Source organism: Pipistrellus kuhlii, unplaced genomic scaffold, assembly GCF_014108245.1.
Source record: "Pipistrellus kuhlii isolate mPipKuh1 unplaced genomic scaffold, mPipKuh1.p scaffold_m20_p_13, whole genome shotgun sequence".
Taxonomy (NCBI): Eukaryota; Metazoa; Chordata; class Mammalia; order Chiroptera; family Vespertilionidae; genus Pipistrellus; species Pipistrellus kuhlii.
In genome coordinates, this window is record NW_023425438.1 from 15,791,334 (window position 1) to 15,818,877 (window position 27,544).

The following is a 27,544-nucleotide window of genomic DNA, read 5'->3' on the forward strand; positions in this document are numbered from 1 at the left end:
CTCTCCCCCTTCCTCTCTGAAATCAATGAAGAAACATATATATTTAAAACAAATAAATGAATAATAAAATAAAAATGGGGCAAATCAGGTATGGAACAAGGGAAATGAAAACTTTTACATTAGATTTGAGTGGTTACAGAAGAGTTTTAAAAATAATTACTATTTTTATTAACTTCTAAAGGAAACAAATATACATTTAAATATACGTACCATTCAAGCAAGATAATTCTGGATAATTCAAGCTATTAGAATTCTCCCCTGGTCCTTCATTCCTGTATCTACAATGCCTAGCCCACAGTCTGGCACATACAGGTTTTGCCAACCTTTGCTGAATGAAGTAATTCAAGTCCAAAAAAATGATAGATCCTTTCTTAATTTGGAGTGATGGCCTCTTTGGTTGGTCTGATTCTCACAAAGGCCAGCCTGGCATTGGGCCTTGTGTGTAGCCGGCAACACTGCCACTGATCCTTGGCCCTCTTTGTCTTATTTACAGGGATCTTTTGCACCATTTCCCTCTGCACGTACGCCGCCAGCATCTCCTATGACTTGCACCGCCTCCCGAAGCTGATCTACAGCCTGCCCGACGACGTGGAACACGGCTACGGCTGGTCCATCTTCTGCGCCTGGTGCAGCTTGGGCTTCATCGTGGCAGCCGGAGGGCTCTGCATCGCTTACCCTTTCATTAGCCGGACCAAGATGGCGCAGCTCAAGTCTGGCAGGGACTCCACGGTATGACTGTCCACCCTCAAGGTCACCGCTCGGTGGCCTGTCCACGGGGCAGAGGACTCCCGAGGGGAACGGAGTGGCGTTCGCATCAGGATCCCAAGCACAAAGCGGTCTCTGACATTCCAGCCTGTTGCCTGCCAGCCGTCTCTGGAGGACTGATACCAACCTCCCCACCCTCCTAAGGACAAGACTACTGTGGACTCAAGTGCTTTAAGGACTACGTACGCTTTGACTGTGAGGAATAGGGAGCCAGTGCCATGGAACACGTCTAGGTTTCAGACCAGGAGGAGGTGGTGGTGGAGGGATCGGTAGGATTGCCACCTATCGCAGAACGTTTGTATATAACAATGACCTGAGAGTCATTTCTCTTTGCAAAAGGATTCATCGCAAAGCAAGTCTAATTTTCTTGTTGTTGGGCCATGCTTGTTACATTTTCATACACGCCTCTTCAGAACTTGTCCTGATGGTGTCTCGTTTGTGTTGGCACCAAATGTCTGTGGACGTTCCTTGCCCCAGGAGGATTCTTCTTCTGTTGCCTTATTTATTTTTTAATTGAAGTCTCTTCTCCGTCGTTGTATTGGAATCGAAATCATAAGGAAAGCAGATCAGCTGTGTTAAGAGCTATTTCGTGACACTATGCAGTATTGTTTGAAGTCCTGCCTGTTGTCTCTTTACGTTCACTGAGTTCTGCATTAAATGACTGCCACCTTGTTAATCTGGGCGTTTTCCAGTCTTTCAGCCGTAGTAGCATGCTTCCCAGCTTACAGACAGATGAGAACCTTGTTTTAATAAGACTGTCACCAAGGCTTTCTAATCACTCCATTTCCATTAGGTTGGCCATTGTGGTTTATCTTTTGTATGTAGCAACCACACACTTGGTATGGGGAAAAAATGTCATTAAAATATTTTTAAAAATATTTTTATTGAGTTCAGAGAGGCAGGGAGAGAGAGAGGGAGGGAGAGAGAGAGAAACATCAATGATGAGAATCATGGATTGTCCGTCTCCTGCAAGCCCCCTACTGGGGATGGAGCCCAAAACCTAGGAATGTGCCCTGACCAGGAATTGAACTGTGATTTCCTGGTTCATAGGTCAATATTTAACACATCGAGTCACACCAGCCAGGCTGAAAAAATTTTTAAACCTTTCCATAGTATTTTAAATCTCGCTCCCCTCCCCACTCCCTTTCTCTTCCTTTACCATCTGCCTGATACTTAGCCAGTATTGAGGATACAAGGTCTCTGCCTTTCTCTCTAGACCACTTAGGCCAGTGGTCAGCAAACTGTGGCTCGCAAGCCACATGCGGCTCTTTCGCCCCTTGAGTGTGGATACCACGGCCTGGGCGAATCTATTTTGAAGAAGTGGCGTTAGAAGAAGTTTAAGTTGAAAAAATTTGGCTCTCCAAAGAAATTTCGATCGTTGTACTGTTGGTATTTGGCTCTGTTGACTCATGAGTTTGCTGACCACTGACCTAGGCTAGTAGGTTTTAACCTTGGCTGCCCATCAGAGTCCTCTATTCCTTCAATTGCACCTACACTGGACCCCAGGCCGATTGACTCAGAATGTCTGCAGCTGGGCTCGAGTGTTACTGAGAAAACACCGCAGATAATTCTGACCTGCAGGTGGGATTGAGGCCACTCTGCTGTGCCAGGGCGGCAGTTACCACCTCAGCCGCTAACATTTATTTACCTCCTACGATGTGCCAGTGACTGGGCTTTGTTCTTTCCAGGCGTCTCTTCATGTGATCCTCTCCATCTCTAAGGTAGGTGCTCTCATTCCGTTTTCCTAGTAAGGAAGCTGAGGATCAGGCGCAGAGTGCCTGCTTTATTTTTTCCCCCTCAGTTCTTTCCCTACGTGTGGAGGTAGGACACACGGTTTAAATCCTTCCATTGTGTTTCCTTATGTGTAACTGGAAGGGTGGGCACTAGCTCACTTCTAAGCTTTTCCTCTTCACTCCAACATTGTCCTCTATTCTGTACACAATGTGTAATAACAATGCTCTTTAAAATAGGAGAAAAAAATGCCATATCCAGAAGTAAGACACTCCGAGTTTTTAATTTCAGAAAAGATACATAGTCTTCCTTCTTTTCAAACACTGATTCAGTTCTCATAAAAGGCTAGCGATCATCTACCCCTCTTCCCTGACAACCAAAGCCTGATTTTCAAGTATTTTCAGTGTTTGGAAGAGGTTAGATGACCCCAGAGACTGCACGAGCGCTCGCAGAGGCCTGTGGGTATGATCCCTGGCCTTCTTGCAGGCCTGTTTAATAAACCCTTCCCTGGGTGAGATCAGAGATACGCGGCACGGAGCAGTTATTTTTATTTATGACTTATATGGGAGATTCTCAAAGCGGGAGAGCTGTTTCTTTGAAGTCTCCTTTACAGATCCCCGTGGAAGATGTCGAGACGCTCGAGCATTTATATTCCAACCACCCAAGCGGTGTCTGAGCGACTGACTTTTGAAGTGTCTGAGAAGCTTCCTAGGGGCTGGGGGTGAGAATGGAAGAGAGCCTCAGAGGGAAGGGAGATGGCAGGGTTCACGCACCAGAAAGATTTGCCCCGAAGCTGGGAGAGTTCCGTTAGGATTCAAACGTGTGCGCTGGCAGGAACAGAGCGAGCCTTCCAGCCAGAGCGAGCTCCCAGCGAGGAGTGGTGTGTGCCCACGGCTTCTGCCTTCTATTCACTGTCAGGAAGTGCGATCAGATGTTGCCAAAGCCTAGTGTTTGGCCCTCCCAGTCCTGGGGCTGCTCGTAGGGCTATTTTCTTAATTAGCTTTCGAATGAAGATGATTGAAATGGCCGCTGCAGTCCTGAGTGGGCCAGAATAATTTATGGAGGCGATTTGTTTTTCTCCTTCTGTTCTCTCTGGCCCACTGCTAGTTGCATGCCTGTAGCCAGACTGTATTTCTTTGCCTCAGGGGCTGTTTTTTCGTGTGTGTGTGTGTGTGTGTGTGTGTGTGTGTGTGTGTTTTGCCAAACAGAAAGCAGAAGCAGCTGAGCTCATTGCATGAGGATACCGTGGGTCCAGGAGGGAGGCCAGGCCAGAGGACTGACCGTGGGTTAGCGGAGTTCAAGGGCATCCCAGAGGCTGGAAAGAGAAAAGGGTGGCAGCCCCGTGCGGAGGCGGGCCTCACGCCCCGTGATGTGACGGTGTCAGTGAGGCAGGAGAGTTAGATGCTCAGAGAACGTTGGACCGTCAGAAAAGGGAAACTGAGACAGTTGGTTAGACAAATGGGGCCAAACAAGTCAAACAATTGACAGCCAGTTAGGGAATCTCAAGACCTTATCTTCCCTAAACCAAGGACACTTGAGAGCAAATAATTTGCGCTTCCCCTCCCTCCCCTCCCCTCCACCCACCCCCGACCACAGCGTAAACAGCCTAAATCACCCCGTCAGGGACATAGATAACAGAGACCTAATTAGTACCATTTTGTGGCAGCCACGTCCATGGACTGATAAAGACAGGGGGGAAATAACAAAACAAAACAAAGAATGAGAACAAAACAAATTCAAGATACAGGCAGAGCTGACCAGAAAATGACCCTGGTCCCTCTATGCGCACATTTTGGTACATCAACATATAATTTAAAAGCACACTTGAAAAACTGATGAATAATCTGCTGAGGTGACACCCCCCCCCCCCCCCCACCGCAGTGTTCCTGCCCAAAAAAGAGAGAAAAGCCTTAAAACAAAGGGTGTCCTGTGGGCTTTCTCAGGAGCATGCCCACACCTTTTCTGTCTCCTAAATGCTAAGGGTCCCCAGGAGACCAGGGGAGCAACGGGCAGTGGTAGCTTGGCCCTGGGCTAACGCCCTGAACCTGTCTCCCAGGCCCCTTTTCTCAGATGTCTCTAGAGAGCCCCAGCAGCCCCAGCTGGGCTCTCTCGTGCTGCTGCTTCTATCTCTGGCCCTTCCTTGGTTTCCCACTCCCCGCTTTAATGAAGGCATTCATTCTCCAAGTCTCCTGGACTTTTGCTGTAAAATCTTTCCTGCACAAAGTCAAGAACCTGCACATCCCAGGCCAGCCTGAGCGAGGCAGACCCGCTCCGGGCCTGGTCCCTTTCTGGGGACGTCAGGGCCTCAGAGGGAATGGCTGTGTGGGGTGTCCAAGGATTCTGGGCTTTTGGTACCAGGGCTCTCACACCCCAGCTGTGAGCAGTGGGTCGGGAGGGACCAAGCCTTGGAATAAAGGGTTTCTCAGTGATAGCCAGCCTGACCTTCAGTAGGCCCAGAGACATTGGCACACCTGTGCAAGGGAATCTTTAATGATAACTGAGGGCAAATCCCACCAGTGCTGCAAGATAGAGCTTTGACTAGAGAGTGGATTTACAGAACTCCTGGGATTGTAAACTAAGAATGGTGTCAACGTGCCGTATATGGACAACATTTTTTTTAAAATATATTTTTTATTGATTTTTTTTACAGAGAGTAAGAGAGAAGGATAGAGAGTTAGAAACATCGATGAGAGAGAATCAGCTGCCTCTTGCACACCCCCTACTGGGGATGTGCCCACAACTAAGGTACATGACCTTGATCGGAATCGAACCTGGGACCTTTCAGTCTGCAGGCTGACGCTTTAGCCACTGAGCCAAACCGGTTCCGGCGTATATGGACAACATTTACCAAAAAAAAAAAAAAAAAAAAAAAAAAAAAAAAAAAAAAAAAAGAGAGAGAGAGAGAGAAGGCTTTCGTATAGGCCCACAGGCCCCGCCTTTTGACAACGTCATTCTTGGTTTGTTTGCAACGTTAGAACCATTGCTGCCTACTCTGAGGGAACCCTCCCACCTCCCTCATTGGAACACCATGGACCCTTCATAGTCCAGAGTCCAGGATGTGGGAAACCTACATAAAATGTTATTTCTCCATAAAAGTTACTATACCTTTAAACAAATATTTACTGAATGTCTGTCTACCTTGTGCCAGGCACTTGGAAACATCCAAAAAGCAAAACAGACAAAGGTTCTTGCCCTCGTGAAGTTTATTGTAATATAAAATGCTCTAAAGTACAAGTGAAAAATGAGATCTTTCCAGCCCCAAATGTTTTCATAAATCCAGGATTCAAGTAAGTTGACATAGTAAAATGTTGCTTTTGAATGACATTTTCGTTGGCTGTACATTTTATTTCATATATCCTCAGCCACATAAAGAGTCCATGAACTTGGTGTGTTTTTTTTTTTGTTTTTTTTTACTCTCTTAAAGACTTCCCATTTGAAATTTAAGCCTGAGAACGACAAAGGTGTACCGCACAGGTAAACCGCAGTTACTGAGGAAAAGGTGAAGAGCACGGGATCCTGGGGACTCAGGAGGGCACGAGGTAAAGATCAACAACGCCATGGAGACCAGTGCATGCGGATGCCAATGCCGCCTCCTCGCTGCCTCCAGGGCGGTGCTGAGGCTGGGGTCGCCCACTTCTCCTCTGCCTGGCTCACATGACTTTCCCTTGTGCCTCAGCTTCAGCACAACCCCCCCTGGAAGCCTGTATCCCAATCACCTGTTCACCCCTAACGGGATCAAAGATCCTTGGAAGGTGGAAACTCCCTTGTTCATATATGGTCTCCAGAGCTTCGCCCTGAAAACCGGAGGGTGCTCAGGCATCTTTGTGGAACCAGGGCATGGATTCAGAGCCACAAAGATAAACTCTTCCCTGGGCACAACTCACTCCCTTAGCGCCAGTTTTAGGGAGCCCATAAAAACATATACAGTAGTAAACTAGGCTAAATGGAATGAGAATATAGCTTGGCAAGCAAGTAAGCTTCGTCGGAATAATTAAAGGGGCTATTAACCCAAACTAACCCAGATATAACTGGAAATGTGTTATGAACTGAGCACTATGGAACATTTATTTGATGGCTCCAACAGCATTAAGTTAGTAACCCCAGTGTGGTTTTACACCTCAATTGAGAAGCTTTCCCGTTTATGTTCGGGTATGTTTTAAATCTCTAATTGGAATTCTGAGAGGACTGCTTCAGAAATGACTGCCTTTATAATGCAAAGAGCTCTACTGACCAAGAGCTCATTTAAATGGAATTATTTGAATTTCTCCGGGCTCCTGTCCTTTGACCAGAAAGAGAGGAAGTTCTTGCTGCAGGGCAATCACCAATGCTCGAAGATGCTCAGGGCACCCCATTGCATGCCGGGAACATGGCTAGCCAATATATTTCCTCTCTATATGCAGCCTATATTTTTGCCAACCTTCAAAGCAAGATTTCTAATTGTTCTTGAAACTATTGGAATATGTCTTCTTGAAGCTTCTGAGAGGAAAACAAATTGCTTGGCTATAACGTAAGACAATTTTCTGTCTTTATTGCCTAATTTTCCCCCATGAGCATGTAAGTTTTGTAAAGTACTCCCTGCTATATGTAAGACCTTGGGCTACTTGTGGGTTGCCTTCGGCGTTCTCTTAGAGCACATGTGTCAAACACAAGGCCCACGGGCCAAATCTGTCCCGCCAGGCCTTGCAATGTGGCCCGCACCGCACTGTCATCACTGCACTCCGCTGCGTTTCCATCACAATGACAGTTTATGACTGTTCAGTAAACCATTCGGCCCGCGATTTAGGCTGGATTTTAGATTTTGGCCCCTTCTCTGATTGAGTTCGACACCCCTATCTTAGAGTCTCTCTACAAACAGAAACTCAGAGGAGACCATGGGGCTGGATGGAGAGAGCAGAGGCAGTGGAACAGGTGAGGTTGCTAAGATAGGCCGAGGCTTGCTGACTGCTGTGAGAAAGCTGGGTTTTATCCCGGCAATGGAAAGCAGTGACAGTGTTTAAAGAAGGACCGTGATGTGATCTGATTCCCACTTTAAGAAAGTCAATGTTGCCTGGCTGGTGTGGCTCAGTGGTTGGAAGTTGACCCATGAACCTGGAGGTCACAGTTTAGTTTACGGTCTGGGCACGTGCCTGGGTTGTGCGCTCTATTCCAAGAAGGCAACATGTAGAAGGCACCTGATCTACGAATCTCTCTCATTATTGATGTTTCTCTCTCTCTCTCTTTCTCCCTCTCCTTTCCTCTCTCTGAAATAAAAAAAAATCCTATATAATAAAAGGGTAATATGCAAATTGACCAAACGGCAGAATGACAGGCCAATATGATGTGCACTGACCATCAGGGGGCAGATACTCAATGCAGGAGCTGCCCCCAGCCCACAGGCTCCAATCGCCAGATAGGGGTCTGCTGGTCAATGTCTCGGCCAACCTCTCAGTCCCTTCCCTCAGGCGGCAGGCTCAGATCGCCCAATGGCGAATGGGGAACCGGAGGTGGGCAGTGGCAGACGCGGGCGGTGCCAGGCCAAGGCCCCTGCCACACCGGTTGCTCCACTCACAGAGAGTGACCGGCAGTGAGGGGCAGGGCTGGCAAGCAGTCAGGAATGGCCAACCTCTTGGCTCCAGCCAGCAGGCTCTGATCGCCCAATGGGGAATGGAGAACAGGGATAGGTGGCGGCTAGAGGAGTAGGGGGCAGGGCTGGCTGCTGGCAGCCAGGGGAGATGGCCCTGATTGCAGGTCAGGCCTAGGAACTATACCTGTGCACTAATTTTATACACTGGGCCTCTAGTATACATATATTTTTAAAAAAGAGTGTCATTGTTGCACTGGATAGAGAATGGATTGGAAGAAGACAAGAATGGAGGCGAACAAGCTAGGTAGGAAGAGGGTGTTCTAGAAATCCAGGCAACACAACTGGACTGAGAAGGTAGAGAGGAAGTGGAGAGAAGTGGGCGGATATATTTTCTAGATGGAATTGACAAGCCCTGTTTGAAAATTAGAGGGAAAGAGGGGGAGAAGGGTAGGGGCATGATTTAAAATGACAACTAAGCAATTTTTAGAGCTGTGTTATTTACTAAGGCAATATGGTTCTTGTGTAAAAGAGGGGATAAGATAACTTGAAAAATAAAAAAAGGGGAAAAATATTAAATTCATGGTAAATCCAGTGTCTCATAAGATGGCATTTATCTTTTACTGAGTGGCGCTCACTCAGGGTTGAAAAGCTGTAGTTGAGATTCAATGACCCCAGTGCTCCTTCTAACTTTTCCAACTGCCAGCCTCACCCTTTTTGGTTTGTAGTTGTTTTCCAGAAGCTGCCTCTACCAGGGCTGGCAAATAGGATTCAGCTTGAAGGTGAATTTGGTCAGTTACTGGTGACTGGGAAGACTTCAGCCCAGGCCTGGGGGAAAGAATGTAGTAATTATGAGTGAATGGGAAAGGCAGATGTCACACACAGCTCACCCCCAGCTTAAATCACACCAGTTAGACTATTGTCAGCTTTCATTCAGCCCCAATCATGTCTTAGGACTGGTGTTGCCAACACTCACAAAATCCACAGACCACTCCCTTCCTTATGATCTGCTTCCCTTGCATGGCCATCTGATGATGCCACCACCATGAGTGTGGGCTGTGAGGGTGCAAGAATCATGCCCTCAGGCTCTTTAGGAAATGTTCTATCTGTGGAGTGCCATCCTCTGGGAATTCTGGGAAGCGCATTGAAGCCTTGCTATAAGGACTCATGGGGGCCTTTGAAAGTCTTGTCCCAGACAAGGAGGCCAGGGACTCGTGCTCCCAGACCACAAAAGGGGCCTCACAGTCACAACCAGGAGTCAAGCTCAGGACCTTTAGTCCTTGAATCAGAAAACACCTTTTATTTGTATCCCCAAGACTTTGCCCGTCAGTCATGTGGGCTGTGATGATAGCACAAATACTTGCTTTAGAAACTTGGCTGTGATTGAACTAAACTTCACTCATTGGCTTCAGTGGGCCTCAAACTCATCCCTCACAGGTAATTCACATCCCATCTTATCACACCTGTTAAAGCTGTTAGACATAAGAACGCAAAAGGAACCCAGAGATCGGCATTCATTGGTAAGGTCTTTGCATTTCTCCCTAACCCTTAGTTTTAGACTCTCTTGGGTGCTTAAACAAACACACAACACGCACCTCTTTATTTATTTATTTATCTATTTATTAAATATATTTTATTGATTTTTTTAGAGAGAGGGAGGGAGAGGGATAGAGAGCTAGAAACATCGATCAGGTACCTCCTGCACACCCCCCAACTGGGGATGTGCCTGCAACCTTAATGAGAATCGAACCTGGGACCTTTCAGTCCACAGGCTCTATCCACCGGTCTCGGCCACACCTCTTTTAAAGCACTAAGAGGATGGTGCAAGAGTCCCATTCCTGTCAATTGCCAGGTCTCCTTCATTCTTGTCAAGGTTAGATACAAAGAAATGGAAAAGAAAGCCCTCATCCTCAAGTCCTCTCTCCAGTTCTGTCCCTCGGTGTTGATGAGAAGCCCAAAGGACTGACTCCCCGTTTCCTCTGTAACTCTCCCAAGCCACGCTCTTTGCACACACCCCTTCTTTATGGATGGAGAACTCAGGCTCAGAGAGGTTAAATAACCTTCCCTCGGGCAATAAGTGGCAGAGCCAAGGTTTGGATTCTGGCCTGTTCACTCCAATCGCTCCACTTTCTCCGGTAAAAGATACGGATCAGTTACCTGAGACCCAGGAAAAATACCAATAGTGCATTTTAAAACAATATCCGGGCTTATTTCTCAAAATTGTATACATCTGGATAGCTTCTCATTCCCCTTCATTTTTCATGGTTGCCCTTGGAAGTGACTGCTTTGCAGTTTTTAATCAAGCTACGATGTTTCTAAACCGGAGCACACACGGCCCTTTGGAATTCCGTAAAGAATGCCAGGCCTATTTTTATAAGCACAGAACCGCTCCTCATGTGGCTGACCTTCAGGAGACCCCGTACTCTGCAGTAGCCTAAAGGTATGACAGCAATTTTAATTAACTTCTTGGCACTCCCCCTCCAGAGCATTTTAAGAAATTCCCCTGTCACCAGGGCTGCTGAAAGATTAATATTTAAGTGGGTAGGTCTTCCTTACTTTGCCCCGTGAAAGCATTCCCGTTGGCTTTTAAAAAACTATTAAATGAAAGCTATTATTAAAAAAAAAAAAAAAAAAAAAAAAAGGCTAGATCACTTTGTGGTTAGAGAGAGAATGAGGACTCAGAGACTCGTGGATTTCAGTCCTGGTTAGTGACTGTCTTCCTGCATGGCCTTGGAAGTCCATCTCTTCCTAATCTCTGGAGACGGTCATGGGTTGATGTGCCTTCCGAGGGTGTTTGGCGATCACCCCCCCAATTTGGCTTAGTGGACAGAGCTCCGGCCTGCAGATGGAAAGGTCCCAGGTTTGATTCCAGTCAAGGGCATGTGCCTTGTTGTGGGCACATCCCCAGTAGGGGGTGTGCAGAAGGCAGCTGATCGATGTTTCTAACTCTCTATCCCTCTCCTTTCCTCTCTGTAGAAAAATCAATAAGATATATACATTTTTAATAATAATAATAATGATGATGATGATGATTTAAAAAAAACTAACAAAACTTCAAGACGGGGCGGTATCTGAAGGTTCTGACTGTCATTCCTGTCAACAATGGAGGTCACTGAGACTGGGCATTCACCAGGGTCTCCCAGCCAGTCTCTAGCAAGGTGTCTGACTCCCCAGCCGATGCTCTAACCGGGGTTTGAGGTTGGCAAAAATGAGTAAGCACCTGCACTCCTGCAAACGTATCCATGGAGCAGCAGCCCCTGCTTTATGTGCCTGTGCTGTGGCTACAGTAAATCACTCGCGTACAGCAACCTGTCCCTCACATAAAATGGACCCGGGAGTCGAAACTAAACCAACTGTGAAAAGTAAACCGGGGGAGATAAAACACGTGATTAATGCAGTATTGATTTAAAGAATGAGCCACTTCTTAAAGGGTTTTCCCAATAAAGTAACAGAGTAAAGGGTGTTCACAGGGGTGAAGAATGGTGTTAGGAGAACTGAAGTGAAAGTGAGCTGGAGTAAGGCCGCTCAGGGATAAAGAGCCACCTGGAGCCACGTGGGACCACATGGAGCGGGACTCGTGGACTCCCTCCCACAAACATATAAAAAAAAAACACCCACAGAAAAGCAGGTCCTGCAGGAAGCCAGACAAGTGAAGAATGAAATGGGTTAAGCTGGAATTGAGCACAATTTCATTAGTTTTTAAAGCAATCAGTGATACGCCTACACAATCACAAAGGGTGTCGCGGAAAATGTCAAGCTTTTACCTAGTAATGACTGAGCAACTGGTTCTCTGTTGCATGATTCCATAGGCTTCAATGTCACAAAGGAAAAAAGGGAAAAGAAATCTTCCTTTGGGCCTTAGCAGTTGAAAATGTTTTATTTTTTTCCTTTGTGACACTGGAATGCATACATTTGATCCAAACGAGAGGGAACTCAGTCTAGCATCCTGGGACTTTCTGTCTCCGTCCATTTGGTTGGAGGAGACCATGTGAAGTCATCTGCATGTGGCCATTGGTTTACCTGACCTGTACTGAGTGCCTAGTATATGCCAGAGACTGACTTCAGTGCAGGGGACAATCAGTGAGCAAACCAAGGAAGCCATTCCCTGTAAGAGCTATCACTGTAATGCAAATGGACAGACAATAAGCAGACGGTGGTGGTGCTAGAAGGGGAAATGGAGACCTCTAGAATAGCATGTGCAGGGTGAGGGGATGGCTCTTTTGGATAGGGAGACCAGGGATGGCCTTGCTAATAGGGGCATTTGAGCAGAGAGCCTGAGCAATGCAGGTATGTGGAAAAGTGTCCAGGGGAGAAGGGATAGCAAGGACAAAGGCCTGATATGGGTCTGAGCTGTGTATATTCCATGGTCAGCAACAGGGCAGAACAGAAGGGAGAGTGTCAGAGATGAAATTAGAGGGGGATCAAGAGCCAGCTCAAGACTTCGAGTTTTATTCTGAGTAAAATGGAAAGTGATTGGAGGCTTTGGAGCGGGAAAGTGATACGACTTACAGAAAAACAATAACTAAAAAATCCTCTGGTCCGGTGAATTAATTTCCCCCGGTTCCCATGTTAATACCCCGTGTTAGGGTTTTGGCTGGTGACATGGGCTATGAAAGAATTCACAACTGAGAGAAGAGATAGATTCAGAGAGGAAGTTTCCCCAAAAGGAGAAGGCCTATGCCTATGCATTGCTAATCGATAGGTGGGCAGCTTCCCCTTTTAAGCCCTGGTTGTTGCTAAGCAACAAGGAAGGGAAGGGAACCCTGGGCTGAAGTTGAGTAGGCATCAAGGGGGGTTGTCTTGAAAAGTTTGTTTGCTTTGTAGGAAACAGTCCAGGAAGATGTTCTAGGGAGGCGTCTCATCAGTGTTTTTCCTAAGCCTGAAAAACATGCTTAGGGCAAAAGTTATGAAGAATTCAAAGAAGGCTTGTTTGAAGGGGAGAGGGAAGAGAATTTTTTACTAACTAGAGACTCCTCGGTGTGAATTATCCCTGAGTTGTAAAAAACAGCAGGGGAAAAGGGCTTGCAGGAATGTAGCCTTGAAAGTAGCTCGTCTTGTCTTGCAGTTAGAACACAGGGGCTGTTTGAGTCAGAGAGGTTAACAATCGTGGGGTTTAATTACCAGGTGCTTGTGGAAGGCCTCACCAAATAAAAGAACCCCCCCCCCCCTTTTTTTTTTCTCCTGTCCTAATGTTATGCCCAGATTTCAAGATCCCTAAGGACCACCAGGGAGCTGAGTCCGATGCAAAAACAAAAGAGCCTTTATTCAAACTCGAGCCTAGTCTCCCTACCTCTACCGACGCAGTGGCAGGATGCAGAGAGCCTTGAGCTCTGAAAGTGTGGTCTTTTTTAGAGTTTAGGGTTTGGTGGTGGGATGATGCTCGGATCACTGAGTTGGCTGGTTCTGATTAGCAGGGTCTGGTTACACTGGGTTACTTCCCTCTATATTTCTATTGGCTGATTTAAGGGTGGGTTGGGTAATTGATATATTTTATACAAGATGGAAGACACAGTACAAAACGGAGTCAGTCCTGCTCTGCCCTTGAAAGAAGGCCTACGTGCTGGGAAGGGGCCATGAGACCGTATCTCAAGGCCTGGCCTGGTGTCAGTACTGATAACTCTATCTGGGGCACAGTCCACGGCCTCTCTGGAAGCATGCTCCAACCTTTTCACTCTCTAACACTAACACCTAGAGTCCAGGACTGGGGATTTGGGGCCCCTTGACAGAATACATGGTTCAGATGCATGCTCTTCCAAGCTGAACTCCATCTCAAACAGTCCAGGCATCTCAAGGGTAGGAGTCACCAAAGGGCAGCCGGAGGGATGGCCATTAAAAGGTAGACAGAAAGTGTAAGAGACAGGGGGGCAGGCAGAAAGGGGACCCAGAGTAATTGCTCTCATTTGTCACACTCTTGAGCAGGCAGTTCCTGCTGAAGGAACTTGATGAAAACTGACAATATCAAATGACTGGCACTCAGGTGGCAAACTTATACTTCCGACCTCCTGATTCTCTTGAATGAGCCTGTCTGATGTAAAGCTTAGCTCTTCAAGCACCTAGGCAAGTTTTCAGTTGTTTCTTTAAACTCCCAACAAATCCCTTACTTTTTAATCTTATTTTCCTGGGCTCTGCTCATCTTTCTCTGTCAAGCTTTTTTTTATTTTATTTTAATTAATTAATTAATTAATTTATTTATTTATTTATTTTTGAGAGGGGTTTCATCGCTCCACTTTCCAGAAGTCAGAAATAATCCTATCTCTCACATACTTGGACTTCCGACTGGCACCTTCCCATCCATGATTTCCTCTTCCTAAAAAGCCAAGACAGCAACATTTCCATCAAGACCAGTTTATCAAAGAGCATCCCCAGAGCCTGACACATAGCAAGTATTCAGTAAATGCTTGATGAATGATAGAGTAAATGTATGAGTGAAAGAATGAGAGAATTGAAAAGGCCAGAAATGCTAGGGGAAAGTGGTGTTGGTATAATAAGCATAAAAATACCTGATGCCCTGACCGGTGTGGCTCAGTGGATAGAGCTTGGGCCTGCAGACTGAAGGGTCCCAGGTTCGATTCTGGTCAAGGGCATGTACCTTGTTTGCGGGCACATCCCCGGTAGGAGGTGTGTAGGAGGCAGCTGATTGATGTTTCTCTCTCATTGATGTTTCTAACTCTCTATCCCTCTCTTTTCCTCCCTGTAAAAAATCAATCAAATATATTTTTAAAAAATACTTGAGATTTCTCAGTTACCAGGATATCTTTCTGAAGACCTTGCATCTCACCTAATTTTAGCCCAAAGGCTTTCTTTCACAGCTCCTTGAACAATTATATTTCTCTGGTATCTAAGTGAGGGGCTCCTCTTGAAAAATCAATGTATTTTGAATCCTTGATGAGACTTGGCATTCTTATGGAGAAAGTCGCTGTCTCCTTGACAGCTATCTCTAGCGTGATTTTATTCAGGCCTTGGTTCTCTTCTAATAGGAGCTGGTTTTAATTAGTTTGAAAACTACTTATTGTTCTTATGTGACACACACACCTGGTGCCAAAGGAAAAATATTATAAACTACTCCAACTATAAGATAACCTTAAATTTTGGAAAGTGGTCCCAAAGCTTTTTTGTCTTATATACGTGATATTAAAGATATCCCAGCGAAACTAAAACCATGACTTAATTCTATGAAATACACTGAGATAATTAGAACCGCTGCCTCTTATAATCTCCACTGTCATTTGAGTCACTGAAGAAGCATGTTTTTCTACCTGCCGTTTGCTGCTTCGTGGTTACATACACAAAGGTGTTCATCCCCGTACATATTTCTTCTTAAAGATGTAAGGCTTAGTCACAGAATTAAAAAAAAAAAAAATGTATTGTTCAAAATCTTTGTAAGACCAAAACGTTAAAAGTACTTGGGAGGTGACACCATCGGAACATGAAATAGGCCTGCACAAAAGGAGTGTGTTTCCATAACCCAGGTGTGAGGGACAGGGTGTCCAGTTATAATGAACAGAATCTACTCCAGGAAGTTTAGCGATGAAGGCGTTTAATTAAAAATGTTAAGATGCCGAAACCGGTTTGGCTCAGTGGATAGAGTGTCAGCCTGTGGACTGAAAGGTCCCAGGTTTGATTCCAGTCAAGGGCACGAACCTTGGTTGCGGGCACATACCCAGCAGGTGGTGTGCAAGAGGCAGCTGATCGATGATTCTCATCGGTGTTTCTAACTCTCTATCCCTCTCTTCCTCTCTGTAGAAAATCACTAAAATATATTTAAAAAGAAAAAAATATGTTAAGATGTTCAAGAGGGCCAGCAAACTAGTCTGGGTGGCTATCTGAACAGAAACACCATCCAACCATATGACCCATCGCAGCCTGTGCTAGGCACTCACACCATAGCGTGCACCATTGATGGTGAGCCCTACATGCTGCTCTGTCCCTGCTGACACAAAGGCCAGATGCTTCAGCCATCATCCTTCCAGAAAGTAGGTCCCATTATAGTGCTCACTTAGAGGTAATCTGTAATACATGATTTGGTAACAGGTACCCCTTCCACTTTCACCCCTTGGGCCTTTATTCTGACTTTGAGAGAAAGAGCACCATCTATTGGTCGCTGGGTCATAGTACACCCAGCATCTTGTAGGGAGGCATCTCACCCTCAAGGAATTCTCTCTGTGCTGGCACCATAGATGGAGTGCTTAATGGGCTGTTCCACCAAGCCACAGGACCCTCTGTTCGAGGCAAGCCGGTCTATTGTCTCGCATCACTGTGAGAAGCATTGTTGTGTGGAAAGAAATGATAGTGAATAAGGCAATTTGGTTAAGTCCATGAAAGGTGTTGCTGACCTGAGAATCAATTCAAGAAAGAGTCGTTTTTCCAGTGAAGACAAACCATTGCCCTCTCCCCAGGGAAGAGCCTCCATTACAATTTCCCTCCTGATGTGGTGTTATAACAAGTCTCAGAGTTAGTTATTGCTGCTGAAAATTAACCAGGCTTGGTGAGGAGAAGTCCTTATTGGGCCAAAGCATTCTCTCTGTCCCTGAAACCATGGCCACTTTGTTCATGAGGCCACTGAGTGAGGGTGGCTGGGGAAAGGGACAGACACAGGCAGGCAATCTTCTTCCTGCACACTTAGACCTCCCCGACAGTAAATGTCCTTGGGCCTGAGATGTCCATCCATAGTCCTCTTCCTCAGACATCCTTTATGTTGCTGACATTCCTTGCAGACAGGTAGCTAGTGTCCATGCCATGGGGAGCATCTGCCTCTCAGACCTCCTTTCCTTCAGCAAAGTGTACCATGTGGAGTCATTTCTGGGAAGGTTTCATTTCTCCACTGTCCCTCAGCTCATGGGGCCAAAATTCCCCAGCAATTAAATTCCAGCAAAACTTGCAGAGCCAGCTATAAAGCAGATTTGACTTTTTACCTCCTTGGCAAACTGCTCATTGGGAATTCCCCGTGCGACAATGGTCGAGAGGGAGGGTAGCACTGAGGCAGGGAGAAGGCACATGGCAGGGATACCATGTTGACTGCTCCAACATATCACCAGGACCCTAGGGCCGTGGACGGCAAACTCATTAGTCAACAGAGCCAAATATCAACAGTACGATTGAAATTTCTTTTGAGAGCCGAAAACCATGGGCCACGAAGTTTCAATCGCACTGTACGTGCACGCCCGCACGTGATCTTTTGTGGAAGAGCCACACTCAAGTGGCCAAAGAGCCGCATGTGGCTCCAGAGCCACAGTTTGCCAACCACTGCTGGGCACCTGGAGCTCAGTGCTGACATATTCCATTTCCACCTAAAGAAGGCGTGCTTTGGCTTAGTAGATCAAATCACTCCCAGTTCAAGATGGGTAGTTTAGTGTCCTGTGGTCCAGCCCTCAGAAGCAAGCCCCAGGAGCAGGTCAAGGATTAGTATTTCCAAAAAGAGAATAATTACTTGCATAAGAGCGCTTGGCTTTGCTCCAAAAGCTGAGGCTGCAGCTGTACTTCCTCTATTCGGACTCGCTGCAGGCTCCACACAGCATTCACGGTCAGCCACAGACATTCTGAGACCTCCCGGGCCATTAAGGGCAAAAATGCAGAGCTGCTTACAATGGGCCTGGACCAGCTGAGCCCTCTCTGGCCCAGGCCTCGATGACAAGTAACTGAGTCAGAGCAGCAAACCCAAAGGTGACATAGGTTGATTTTCAAATGCCAGAGTTCCATCAAGCATCTGCAGTAGCACTAAGAGCAGCAGGTCCTACGAAGATATGGTATTGTTTTTGTGTGGCTATTTTGGGTTGTGAGCAAAGCCTTAAGGAGGATGACCTTGACCCTCCAATCACGGACACCCTTCCTCTATGGGTCGGAAGCCTCTGTGGGGATTCTGCCGAGGGGAGCTGATCCCACTTAGACTCAGGAACTGGGGAAATGACCACATAATTTCTCACTGAGAACATGGAAGCAGTCAGAAGAGGACTTGCCGTCTACCTTCACATCTGCCCACCTTCCAGCATCTGCTCCCACTTGTGGTCTGTTCTACAATGCATGTTCCTGTAATGTTAACTCATATATTATGGCTCCGTTGGGGGATGATGTCGCTGTAATGTGGAAATTGGGTGGGTTCATCAGTGACTTTTCCTCCCAGCACAATGAATGTTTTGTGCCACAAGATAAGAGCAGCTGAATGTGAAGGACACCAGGGGAATCATTCAAACGAACAAGCTATTGCATAGGTACTTTACACGATGTCTATTCACCGCATCTTCTTCTTCTTGGGTCAGGGTGACCGTAGGTTCGGTCTTGGGAGTGTTTATAGTACAACTCAGCAGCTTCTACCCTTCCATCAAATTCTATCTGTGAGATCCTCCCTCCCCCCAAACTGGTGGGCGGAGTTATGACATTACTGGCATCTGCCACAGAGACATCCCCAAGATATTGAACCACCAATCAGCGCGTGCCAAGGTGCCCTGGAGTCCATTCCTTCCTGTTCCATTCTGGGCCCAACCCTTTCCTGTTCCTCCCCTCAAAAGGCTCCCGGACCCTCCACGTGCTGTGGTTTCCATCTCCATCTGTGGAGGCAGCCCGGCTGGGTCCATCCCCCTCCCGACTCGTTCAATCTGATTTCTCTACCTCTGAAACGAGTCCCACTCATTACTGGGGAATAAACTTTAATATGTCTTGGTGGTCAGTTTCCTGCGCCTCAAACCTTACATTATCAGGTTGTCTTTGCCCCTTTCTTGGAAATGAAATTATTTACTGATGTATTTATTATAACTATCTCTGTTTTTAAATAATTATGGTAATTGGAGTTTTTGTTAATACGAAGGTTGCAAAGTTAGGTAGATTTAGAACAGTCAGCTCCAACCTGATTTTTTCCATAAATTGTTATTTTTAGTGCATGAACTTGAGAATAAAAAATTTTCAGGAGCACATTTATCATGTTATTGCAGAAATGCCTGTATACTGCTTTCCCACTCGTAACCATGGAGAAATTATTCATGCTCTTATCGAAAGCTTATTCCTTCTTATTCAAGGACACTTCTCCAGCATTTATTCTTTTTTCCTACCTCATCAGTTTTTCATCTTTTCTGGAACAGTCTTGTCAACATAAAAAAAAAAAAATCATTGTCTTGATTTCACACATTACCAACATACTACCTCTATTTTCTCCCTTTTTAGCAAAACTAGGTGAAAGAGTTGTCCATACTCCCTCCAGCTCTTTTCCTGTTTTTTAAGCCTAATCAGGTCTGGTTTTATTTCTTCTCCACTCTGCCAAAACTCCCATTGTCAGGAATGACTTTCCCACTGTTTAAGCCAATGGTCAATTTCCTGTCCTTACGTGACTTGGATAGCTACTAGTATTTAATAGTTCATTACTGTCTCTACCATATCCCTTGTTCATTTGCCTACCAGGCAACCATTCTTGTTTTCCTCCTGCTTCAATCATTCCTCCTCTGCTCCCAACCTCTTAGTGCTGGAGACTCCCCTTTCTTTCTCTCCCACACACACTCCTGCGGTGATCCCATTCAGCTTCATGGCACCTACGTGCTTAAAATCGCCAAATTTGTATCTCCAGAGGAGACTTTTTCTTAAATTGCATCTTCATATATTCAACTGCCTACTCAACATCTCCACTTGGTGTAATACACATCTCAAAACAGCAAGTCTAAAACGGTACTTCTGACACTTCCCACCTAACTGTCCTTCCTGTGGCCTTTTCCCTCTCATTTGGTGGAAACTCCATTGTTCCAGATGTTTGCCCAAAATTTTGTAGTTGTTCCTATCTCTTCTCCATCTATCACACCATATAGACATCAGATCTTGTTGGTTCTAGCTTGAAAATACATTCAGAATCCAGCCGCCTCTTACACCTTTATTACTACCACCTTGGGGCAAGCTACTGTTTTCCCTTCTTGGATTATTGCAAAAACCTCTCAACTGGCCTCTCTACTTCTACTCTTGCAATCGATTCACAATACAGCAGTCACAGTGATCCTATAAAATGTGTGTTAGATTGCTACCTGTTCAAAACTCTCAAGTGGCTTTGAGTCAAAGTAAAAATAACAGCCTTCAAGGCCTTATAGAATCTAACCTGCCATCCCTAACTGCCACTCACATAGTCTTTAAGCTCTCATTCTCCAGCTCACTCACTCTACTGCAGCCACATTATCCTCTCTCCTGTTTCTTCTTCTCAAGTAGTGAATACAAGGACTGCATTTAATTTAAATAAGAAGGAGGTAACAGTTTATTCATTAGTTTAGAAAAAAACCGCAAACTATTTTCTACCATGTTGGATTAATTCAGATTGTTATTATCCCCACAGATGTTTCACATAAGACATGTAACATATAAAATGTATTGCACATAACATTTTCAATCCAGTAGAGAAAAAAAATCACAGGTTCAAAAATCAAGTTTGATATAAAAAGAATTAACATAAAAATACAAAGTTTAAGAGTATTTTAGTTCAATTATGTACTCACTGTTCTTTGTCAGAAACATTCAGCCCTTTAGAGCCTAAAGCAGAAACTTACTAAAATCCTGCATCCAGCAGCCACGCCCCCTGGACCTATGGACTGGTTACTCTGTGACACTATCAGGACCCTAGAGGTAACCGCTCTCTGTAGGGATGACATGTAAGGCCTTGAACTTGGCTCACAGTATCTAGCCTGCTACAGTCCAGAAGAAGATGACTTCTTATATTTGTATATAAATGCATCTGTTTTCCCAAGGCTAACTTTGTAGCATTCCACCGGCACCAAGGAGCCAAATGGTGGCATTTTATGTAAGCATTCCTGGTGACTGGCTTCAAATGAAGATGACACTGTCTCTGATATGCAAGTGTCTCCTTCGAGAATCAAGCATTTTTCAACTCCAGGTTCATCGGAGTGGCTGCCTTTGGAATTCAAAGGGAAGCTGCTCCCTTCACAGTCTGTGAGGCGCCTACGGTGATCTTCACTGAGCAACAGTACAATGGTCCCGCCAACATGGAGCACTCTGTGACAAAAAATGATACTGGTATAAGCATTTCCTCCTTTTCAGATAACAAACAATACCACTTTATTGAAAATATTTGGTGTTTTTAAATTAAAATTTAATTTTATCTATTTAAGAATGGGGAGTTTGATAATTAGGCAGAATCTTCCATAATGCATATTCATTATAGTAATTATGGAATCACTAGTACAAATCTGCTTTAATTATCTATTTTTACTCTACTTAAAAGGCAAGCCTCAAAGTAATTTATAATAATATTCTAATAAATGACTGTACAAAAGGAAAGGCAAATGAAAAAATACTAAGGATTCAGCATATATTAAAGGCAATCGGCTGATGGCAGAAGAAAACCACTAGGAAAGAAAGAAGACACGAACAAAGGATTGGCAAAAGGGAAGTCCTTGAAATATCAGCTTGTTGAGGAGAATTCATTTGCTCAATCCTCTGGCCAAGGTCTGTATAGTATTTATGTGGAAAAAGTCATGAATGACATGCAGTCCTCTGAGTTGCTAAAGAGATTACTGAACAGTAGGGGAGAGGCCAGCAAAGAGTGGGTCTCAAACCTACACCGCGAGTTAAAGGATAAGTAGGTGAGCCAGGCCAAGTGACAACTAGGGGCTGGCGTGAGGGAGGTGTTAGAGGCAGAGAAAGCATCAGAGACAGGGAGGAACTAAAGAGGAGGAGGCACTGACAGTAGCTTGGCTTGACGGTGAATAAGAGGGTGATGGGAGGAGGAGGGAAGAAAAGAATTCTGTTGGGATATCAGTGTGGATTCTAATCGGCAGCTGGATAGACAGCCTGGAGGTAATGAGAAAGACCAGGCTGGAGGAGGAGATTTTAAGAGTTCTCCACAGTAAATGGTAGATAAAGCCATCATGGTGGATGAGATCATCTGAAGTGGCAATGCATGGTGAGAAGAGAAAAGGGGGCAAGGAAAAAGGCTTAATAAGGAAGGATAGAGGGGGGAGCCCATGAAACACAACTCTCGGGGAAATCTAGACAAAAGCAATGTCTTGGAAGCCAAAGGAGTTCAAGAAGGGAATGGTCTCAACAGTGTCAGATGCTACAGGACTAACGAATGACTACGATTATAAGAAGTCACCAGTGAGTGAACCTGGAGAGATCAAACGTGAGGGCAGGAGCAGGTGCTGGTCTGCTGGGACCAGGAGTGGACCGGAAGGTGAAGAGCAGAGATGCCAAGTACATCTTGTCAAGCAACTTGGCTGTGTAGGTAAGGAACCAGCGTGACAGCTAGAGAACTGAGAGCTAAGGAGGATCACCACACGCCCAGCAGAGATGTCAGGACAATCAGCAAATCCAGATAAGTCTGTCTCTAAACGACGCCACATCTACATCACCCCCATCCTCAAATCCAGCTGCACTATTGCAACAATCTCCTTTCCACTCTCGTTGCTCTTTCCACTCTCCCTTCCCAGTTTCCACATAGAAAACAAAAGTAAATCCCTGCTAACCCTCTCCCACTATACTGCAAATAAATTCTGAACTCCTATACAATCTGACCCTCACCTATCTTTGCCACTCCACTGCCCGCTTGCTTCCCTTTGCTCGCTACGGTCTGAGCAATTGAACTTCCTTTCAGTTGCTCAAACTCAAGAAGCTTTTTCTCATCCTAGAACATTTGGCCTTGTTGGCCAGTCTGCACTTAACACTCATTCCCTTGTGTGCTTTCTCTTTATTGAGGTCCCAGAGTTCAACTACCATGCCCTTGGAGAGCCCTCCCTCACTGTCTACCTAACGTAGCCTCTGCTTTTTCTCAGTCATAAACTGATTTAAAACCTTAGAAAATTAAGCTACCAAAACTCTAGGAAATTACTAAAATGCAATCAAATCTTAACTGAAGAGCTATAATATATTTTGGTGAAATGCCCAATATCTCAAAATTATTTAAATAAATTCAACTCCTTACCTTCCCATTTCTTGTAGAATGCGTTTGATGTCTTTCCCTAACTTAAACTTTTTCCCGAATGGGATGTCAGAAATAATAATATCGACACTTTCTGAAGGCAATGGCAATTCTGAAATACAGAAATCAGATAATCCTATTAAGTTCAAGTATTTACAACCTGAAGATGAGAAAATTAAAATATGCAGGATTACTTTTGCATATTAAATAAAATCTAGGTTAGCTGATATTATGTCTAAGAAATTACAAATTTCTAAAAGGACCTCAGAAACACTGAAGGTAAATGGTACAGCAATTATGTTCTGTTCTTTGGTTTGTCAGGTATGATAAAATATGATATACGTTAAGTAGAATTTTAAATTAACCAGAAAATTCAATTCTCTAAACATAGTACATGACTAAAAACTGCTAGACAGTTCCAAGAAGAAATCTATTAAATTGTCTAGAAAAACTTTTTACAAAATTATATTCTAACTTTCATAGTTATATATAAAATTTTGCATGTGTAGATTTTTCTTATTTTTAAGGGAGATGAGCCATAGCTTTCATTGAATTTTATTTTATTTTCGAGAAAAGATTCTTTAATTCAGTTGCTTCATCAAATGAATTTAGATGATAATTTATATATATAAAAGGCTAAGTGTCCGTCCGACTGACCAGCCAGTACATATGACGTGCACTGGCAATTTAAAAATAAATGTTGACTCATATTAAAATACTTTGTATTTTAATTTTATAATACTACATTATATATAATATTTCGACATGTAATATATATATATGTATACACACACACACACACACACACACACACATATATATATATATATATATATATATATATATATTTTTTTTTTTTTTTTAAATTGATTTCTTACAGGGAGGAAGGGAGAGAGATAGAGAGTTAGAAACATCACATTGATGAATCACCTGCCTCCTGCACACTCCCTACTGGGTATGTGCCCGCAACTAAGGTACATGCCCTTCCTTGCCAGATTGAACCTGAGTCCTTTGAGTCTGCAGGCTGATTGTCTATCTACTGAGTCAAACTGGTTAGGGCTTGACATGTAATTTTTTGCAGTAATATAATTACTGAATGAGTCTTTCTTCTAATTAATTTCCTTTCAATGTGCACAAATCTGTGCACTGGGTCACTAGTATAAGATAAATAGGGCACAAAACACTTTTTCCAAAAGTAATATATTATCTTTATATTGCAGATGAAAATTTCTCCATGTTTTATGAACATTTAAAGCTATGCGATGAGAAATGTTTGAATTTAACATAAAAAAGGACAAAATAATTTTAAATGTTTTAATAAGAAATCCTAGGCATATAGGTTTAAGGCATGCAGTTTATTCTGGTTTATTTAAAACATCTTGTAGTATGGCCACAGAGAATTTGCCTGACTGACAAAGGGCTTAGTAAATATAGACCTAATAAAATATGCTAGTTTTAGCATCTATGAAGAATATATTTTACCAAGCTATTTCATCAGGAATAGTCAAACACTATGTATTATGAGTACGTTGATTATAGCCATATTTATTTTATTTTTAGCTTTCACTGAGTTTTAAAGGGGATCCAGAATGTTAAGAACACCTACTTAAGCCCTAAGCCTAAATAATTGATATTCAACAAGTTGAAAATTATCACTAAATAAAATTAAAGTGTTTGATTATGAAATCTAAATTTCTTGCTCATCTATACATTTTTGTCTCAGAAATGAGATTATCAATATGGAAGTTACGATTGGGTGTATTGCATATGGCAATACACCCAATCGTAACTTCCATATTTTCTGAGGATTCTTTTCACTTTCTACTTATTTTATTTCCTACCCATTTTTATATACATGAGAAAACCTGGAATTGAGAATGAGCAGAATTTCCACAAAGACTGAAGCCTGCATTTCCCTGGCTGGAGCTGAATCTGAATCACTGGAGACCTCTTTCTGGAGCAGAGCAGAGCTGATGAGAGCAGCATGGCAGGGCCCCAGGCAGCCCAAAGCCATGCAGTTTCCACTGAGGCGGTAGCACTACCCAGCTGCTCCACAGCAGTGCTGCTTTACAGTGGAGTTGTTTGCACTAAACTACTTTTCCTCCACACCCCAAATTGTGGACTCCTGTTGGCATCTGAATTGGCACAAATGGCCTTCAGATGACATTCCATGACACCTAACTTGGGGCTCTGAAGTGCCAACCAATTTCCTGGCACCATCCTGAAACCAATTCCTCTGGCGCCTCAACAACCCCTGTGCTCAAGCTGTTTTCCTCACAGCACCTGATGCTGCTTTCAAGGTGAGGCAGCCTTTGATGGCAAAGCCCAAATTATCTAATGCTAGCCTATTCTAGCTGTAATGTGACTCAAGGCCAGCATGGCAGTAGGTCTTGCTGGGATGGAGTTTCAATGCTCCAGCGTGATTCCTGCACAGATGTTCAGGCCAACAGAAGCATCCCGGCCTCATAAGTTGGAGAATCCATCACTCCCTGTCATAACTATACCCGGTGCCACAATTAACTCACACTCAGTATTTCTATAAGGGAAGATTGCCATTAATTCTGCCCTCACATTCTGGAGTCTCATCCTGTCATTGGACTCTACCCAAGACTGAAGGCTTCTGAACAGCTGTCATTCCAATAGCTCTCTCCTGTCTTTGCATCTACAGATAGTGAGGGCTTGCATGCGGCTGGAAAGGGGGTTTATCCAGAGGAATAAAGATACTTACATATGTTCATTTCCCCAAGTGTTTAATAAGCATTTTTAATATCTTACCTATAACAGAGACTTGAAGTAACTCAATTTTACCCACAAGGCCTGCAGCTTTCACGTTGTCACATGCACCTTGTAACTGTGAGTCACTGACATCAGCGCCCACATAGTACACATCCTATGGGAAAGAAATTCTGATTTTAAGCATAAATAAAACTATCAGATATTTCCTGTAGTTAAGAAAACTTACTGCCATTTTCTCAAATAGTGAAAGTGAAATCAATAGATTTGTTCATTCAGGTTGAAACAACTTTATAGTATTTCTTTAAAATGATACTCAATAGCAAAAATTTTAAAATCTATTAATATTTTACAGTTACAAATGCCTAAGGAATTTAGAAATTAGCATAATGTCATGACTAATTATTAAGATTACTCATATCTTACTAAATTTATCATACTATTTTTAAAAAACAACAGCAACTTAATTAACCCTTCATAAGCCATTTCACAATAGTAAATAATGACTCATATAATTAAAATAATAATTAGTGCCAAAACCGGTTTGGCTCAGTGGATAGAGTGTCAGTCTGCGGACTCAAGGGTCCCAGGTTTGATTCCAGTCAAGGGCATGTACATTGGTTGCGGGCACATCCCTAGTAGTGGGTGTGCAGGAGGCAGCTGATCGATGTTTCTCTCTCATCTATGTTTCTAGCTCTCTAGCCCTCTCCCTTCCTCTCTGTAAAAAATCAATAAAACATATTAAAAAAAATAAAATAATAATTAGAATTAATAATTCTAATAAATAATTAGACTTTACCGGCCATTCTTTAGCTGCTTCCAAAAGTATTGTTCCAAGTCCACACATTGGATCTAAAACAAATGCACCAGTCTATGGACAGAAATATTGATTTGGTGTTATTAAATCAATAGGCATCATAAAAAAAACCAACATTTGAGGAATCAATATTTTAAGAGTAAAGATTCCTTTTTACACTTTAGGAATTTCAGGTAGTTCAAGCCCTAAGGCAAGTTTATGCTTGGCACGTTTAAAGGTTAGAAAGGAGACCAGTATGGCCAAAGCACACTGAATGAGAGGGGAAAAATGGCGATCATAGCGAAGAGGATGGCCTGTGACTCCATCAAGATGGGCTGGTTTCTGCTGCCTGTAGTAACACCATATAACCTCATGTTACATGACCACAGTAAGGCAGCGGGGGCTTCGGCTCCTTTCTCTGGGAGCCAAACTGACAACGTGGCCGCCATTTGGAGTACTGCTATCGCTGTGGCAGAAGGAAAAACAGTATGGCAAATTATGGGTTAGGCCTTAAAGGTGCCATCTGCAAGTGATATGTCCACCAACATTTAACTGACTAAAGCATGTCAGTCACATGACACACCCAATTTTAAGGGCACAGGAAAGTGCTATCCTATCAACACCTGAGAAGAGAACAGGAAATCTGGAGGAAAAACTAATCACTCCCACCCGGGTGGTCACAGGTCAGACACTGTAAGGATTCTGATTCTATTCTGAGGGATGGGGAACTATTGGAGACTCTGAGCAGAGAAGTAACATAACATTACATTTCAGAGGGATCATTCTAGAGATGATGCCTGGCGGGACGGATTTGGCCCGCGGGCCTTGTGTTTGACACATGTGTTCTAGATGATCTGTTGAGAATAGAACAGAAGGGTAAGAGTGTTAACAGGCAGGCTTGTCAGGGGATCTAGGAGATGACAGCAGCTTAAATTAAGAGCAGCTGCCCTGGCCGGTGTTGCACGGTGGTTAGAGTGGTGGCCTGTGCACCAAAAGGGATGTGGGTTTGATTCCCAGTCAAGGGCATGTACCTGGATTGCAGGTTCAATTCCCAACTTCAGTTGGG

At 44.1% G+C, this 27,544-nt stretch overlaps 2 protein-coding genes and 2 long non-coding RNA genes across 8 annotated transcripts in view; 2 read left to right on the forward strand and 2 right to left on the reverse strand.

Annotated features, from left to right (window-relative positions):
* Positions 1–1,609, forward strand: part of TMEM178A (transmembrane protein 178A) — a 45,621-nt gene extending 44,012 nt beyond the window's left edge. For both annotated transcript variants that reach the window (XM_036435115.2, XM_045580674.1), the window contains one exon: positions 494–1,609. In XM_036435115.2, the coding sequence (XP_036291008.1) occupies positions 494–735 (242 nt within the window). In that variant the 3' untranslated portion in view covers positions 736–1,609. The remainder of the gene's footprint in view (positions 1–493) is intronic.
* Positions 802–12,188, reverse strand: LOC118717277. Its single transcript, XR_004987400.1, has 3 exons — positions 12,178–12,188; positions 6,515–6,524; positions 802–881 (listed from the first exon to the last, which is right to left on the reverse strand). It is a non-coding gene; the product is annotated as an uncharacterized LOC118717277 (long non-coding RNA).
* On the forward strand, positions 3,593–27,405 carry LOC118717278. The gene is made up of 3 exons (XR_004987401.2): positions 3,593–4,568; positions 27,167–27,171; positions 27,393–27,405. It is a non-coding gene; the product is annotated as an uncharacterized LOC118717278 (long non-coding RNA).
* Positions 14,768–27,544, reverse strand: part of THUMPD2 (THUMP domain containing 2) — a 28,984-nt gene continuing 16,207 nt past the window's right edge. For 3 of the 4 annotated variants that reach the window (XM_045580673.1, XM_045580672.1, XM_036435113.1), the window contains 4 exons: positions 26,482–26,553; positions 25,725–25,839; positions 22,953–23,061; positions 20,371–21,025 (listed from right to left, as the gene is read on the reverse strand). In XM_045580673.1, the coding sequence (XP_045436629.1) occupies positions 20,701–21,025; positions 22,953–23,061; positions 25,725–25,839; positions 26,482–26,553 (621 nt within the window). In that variant the 3' untranslated portion in view covers positions 20,371–20,700. Of the gene's footprint in view, positions 14,784–18,347; positions 18,350–20,370; positions 21,026–22,952; positions 23,062–25,724; positions 25,840–26,481; positions 26,554–27,544 lie in introns of those variants that run through there. The other variant, XR_006741406.1, reaches the window with a different exon arrangement.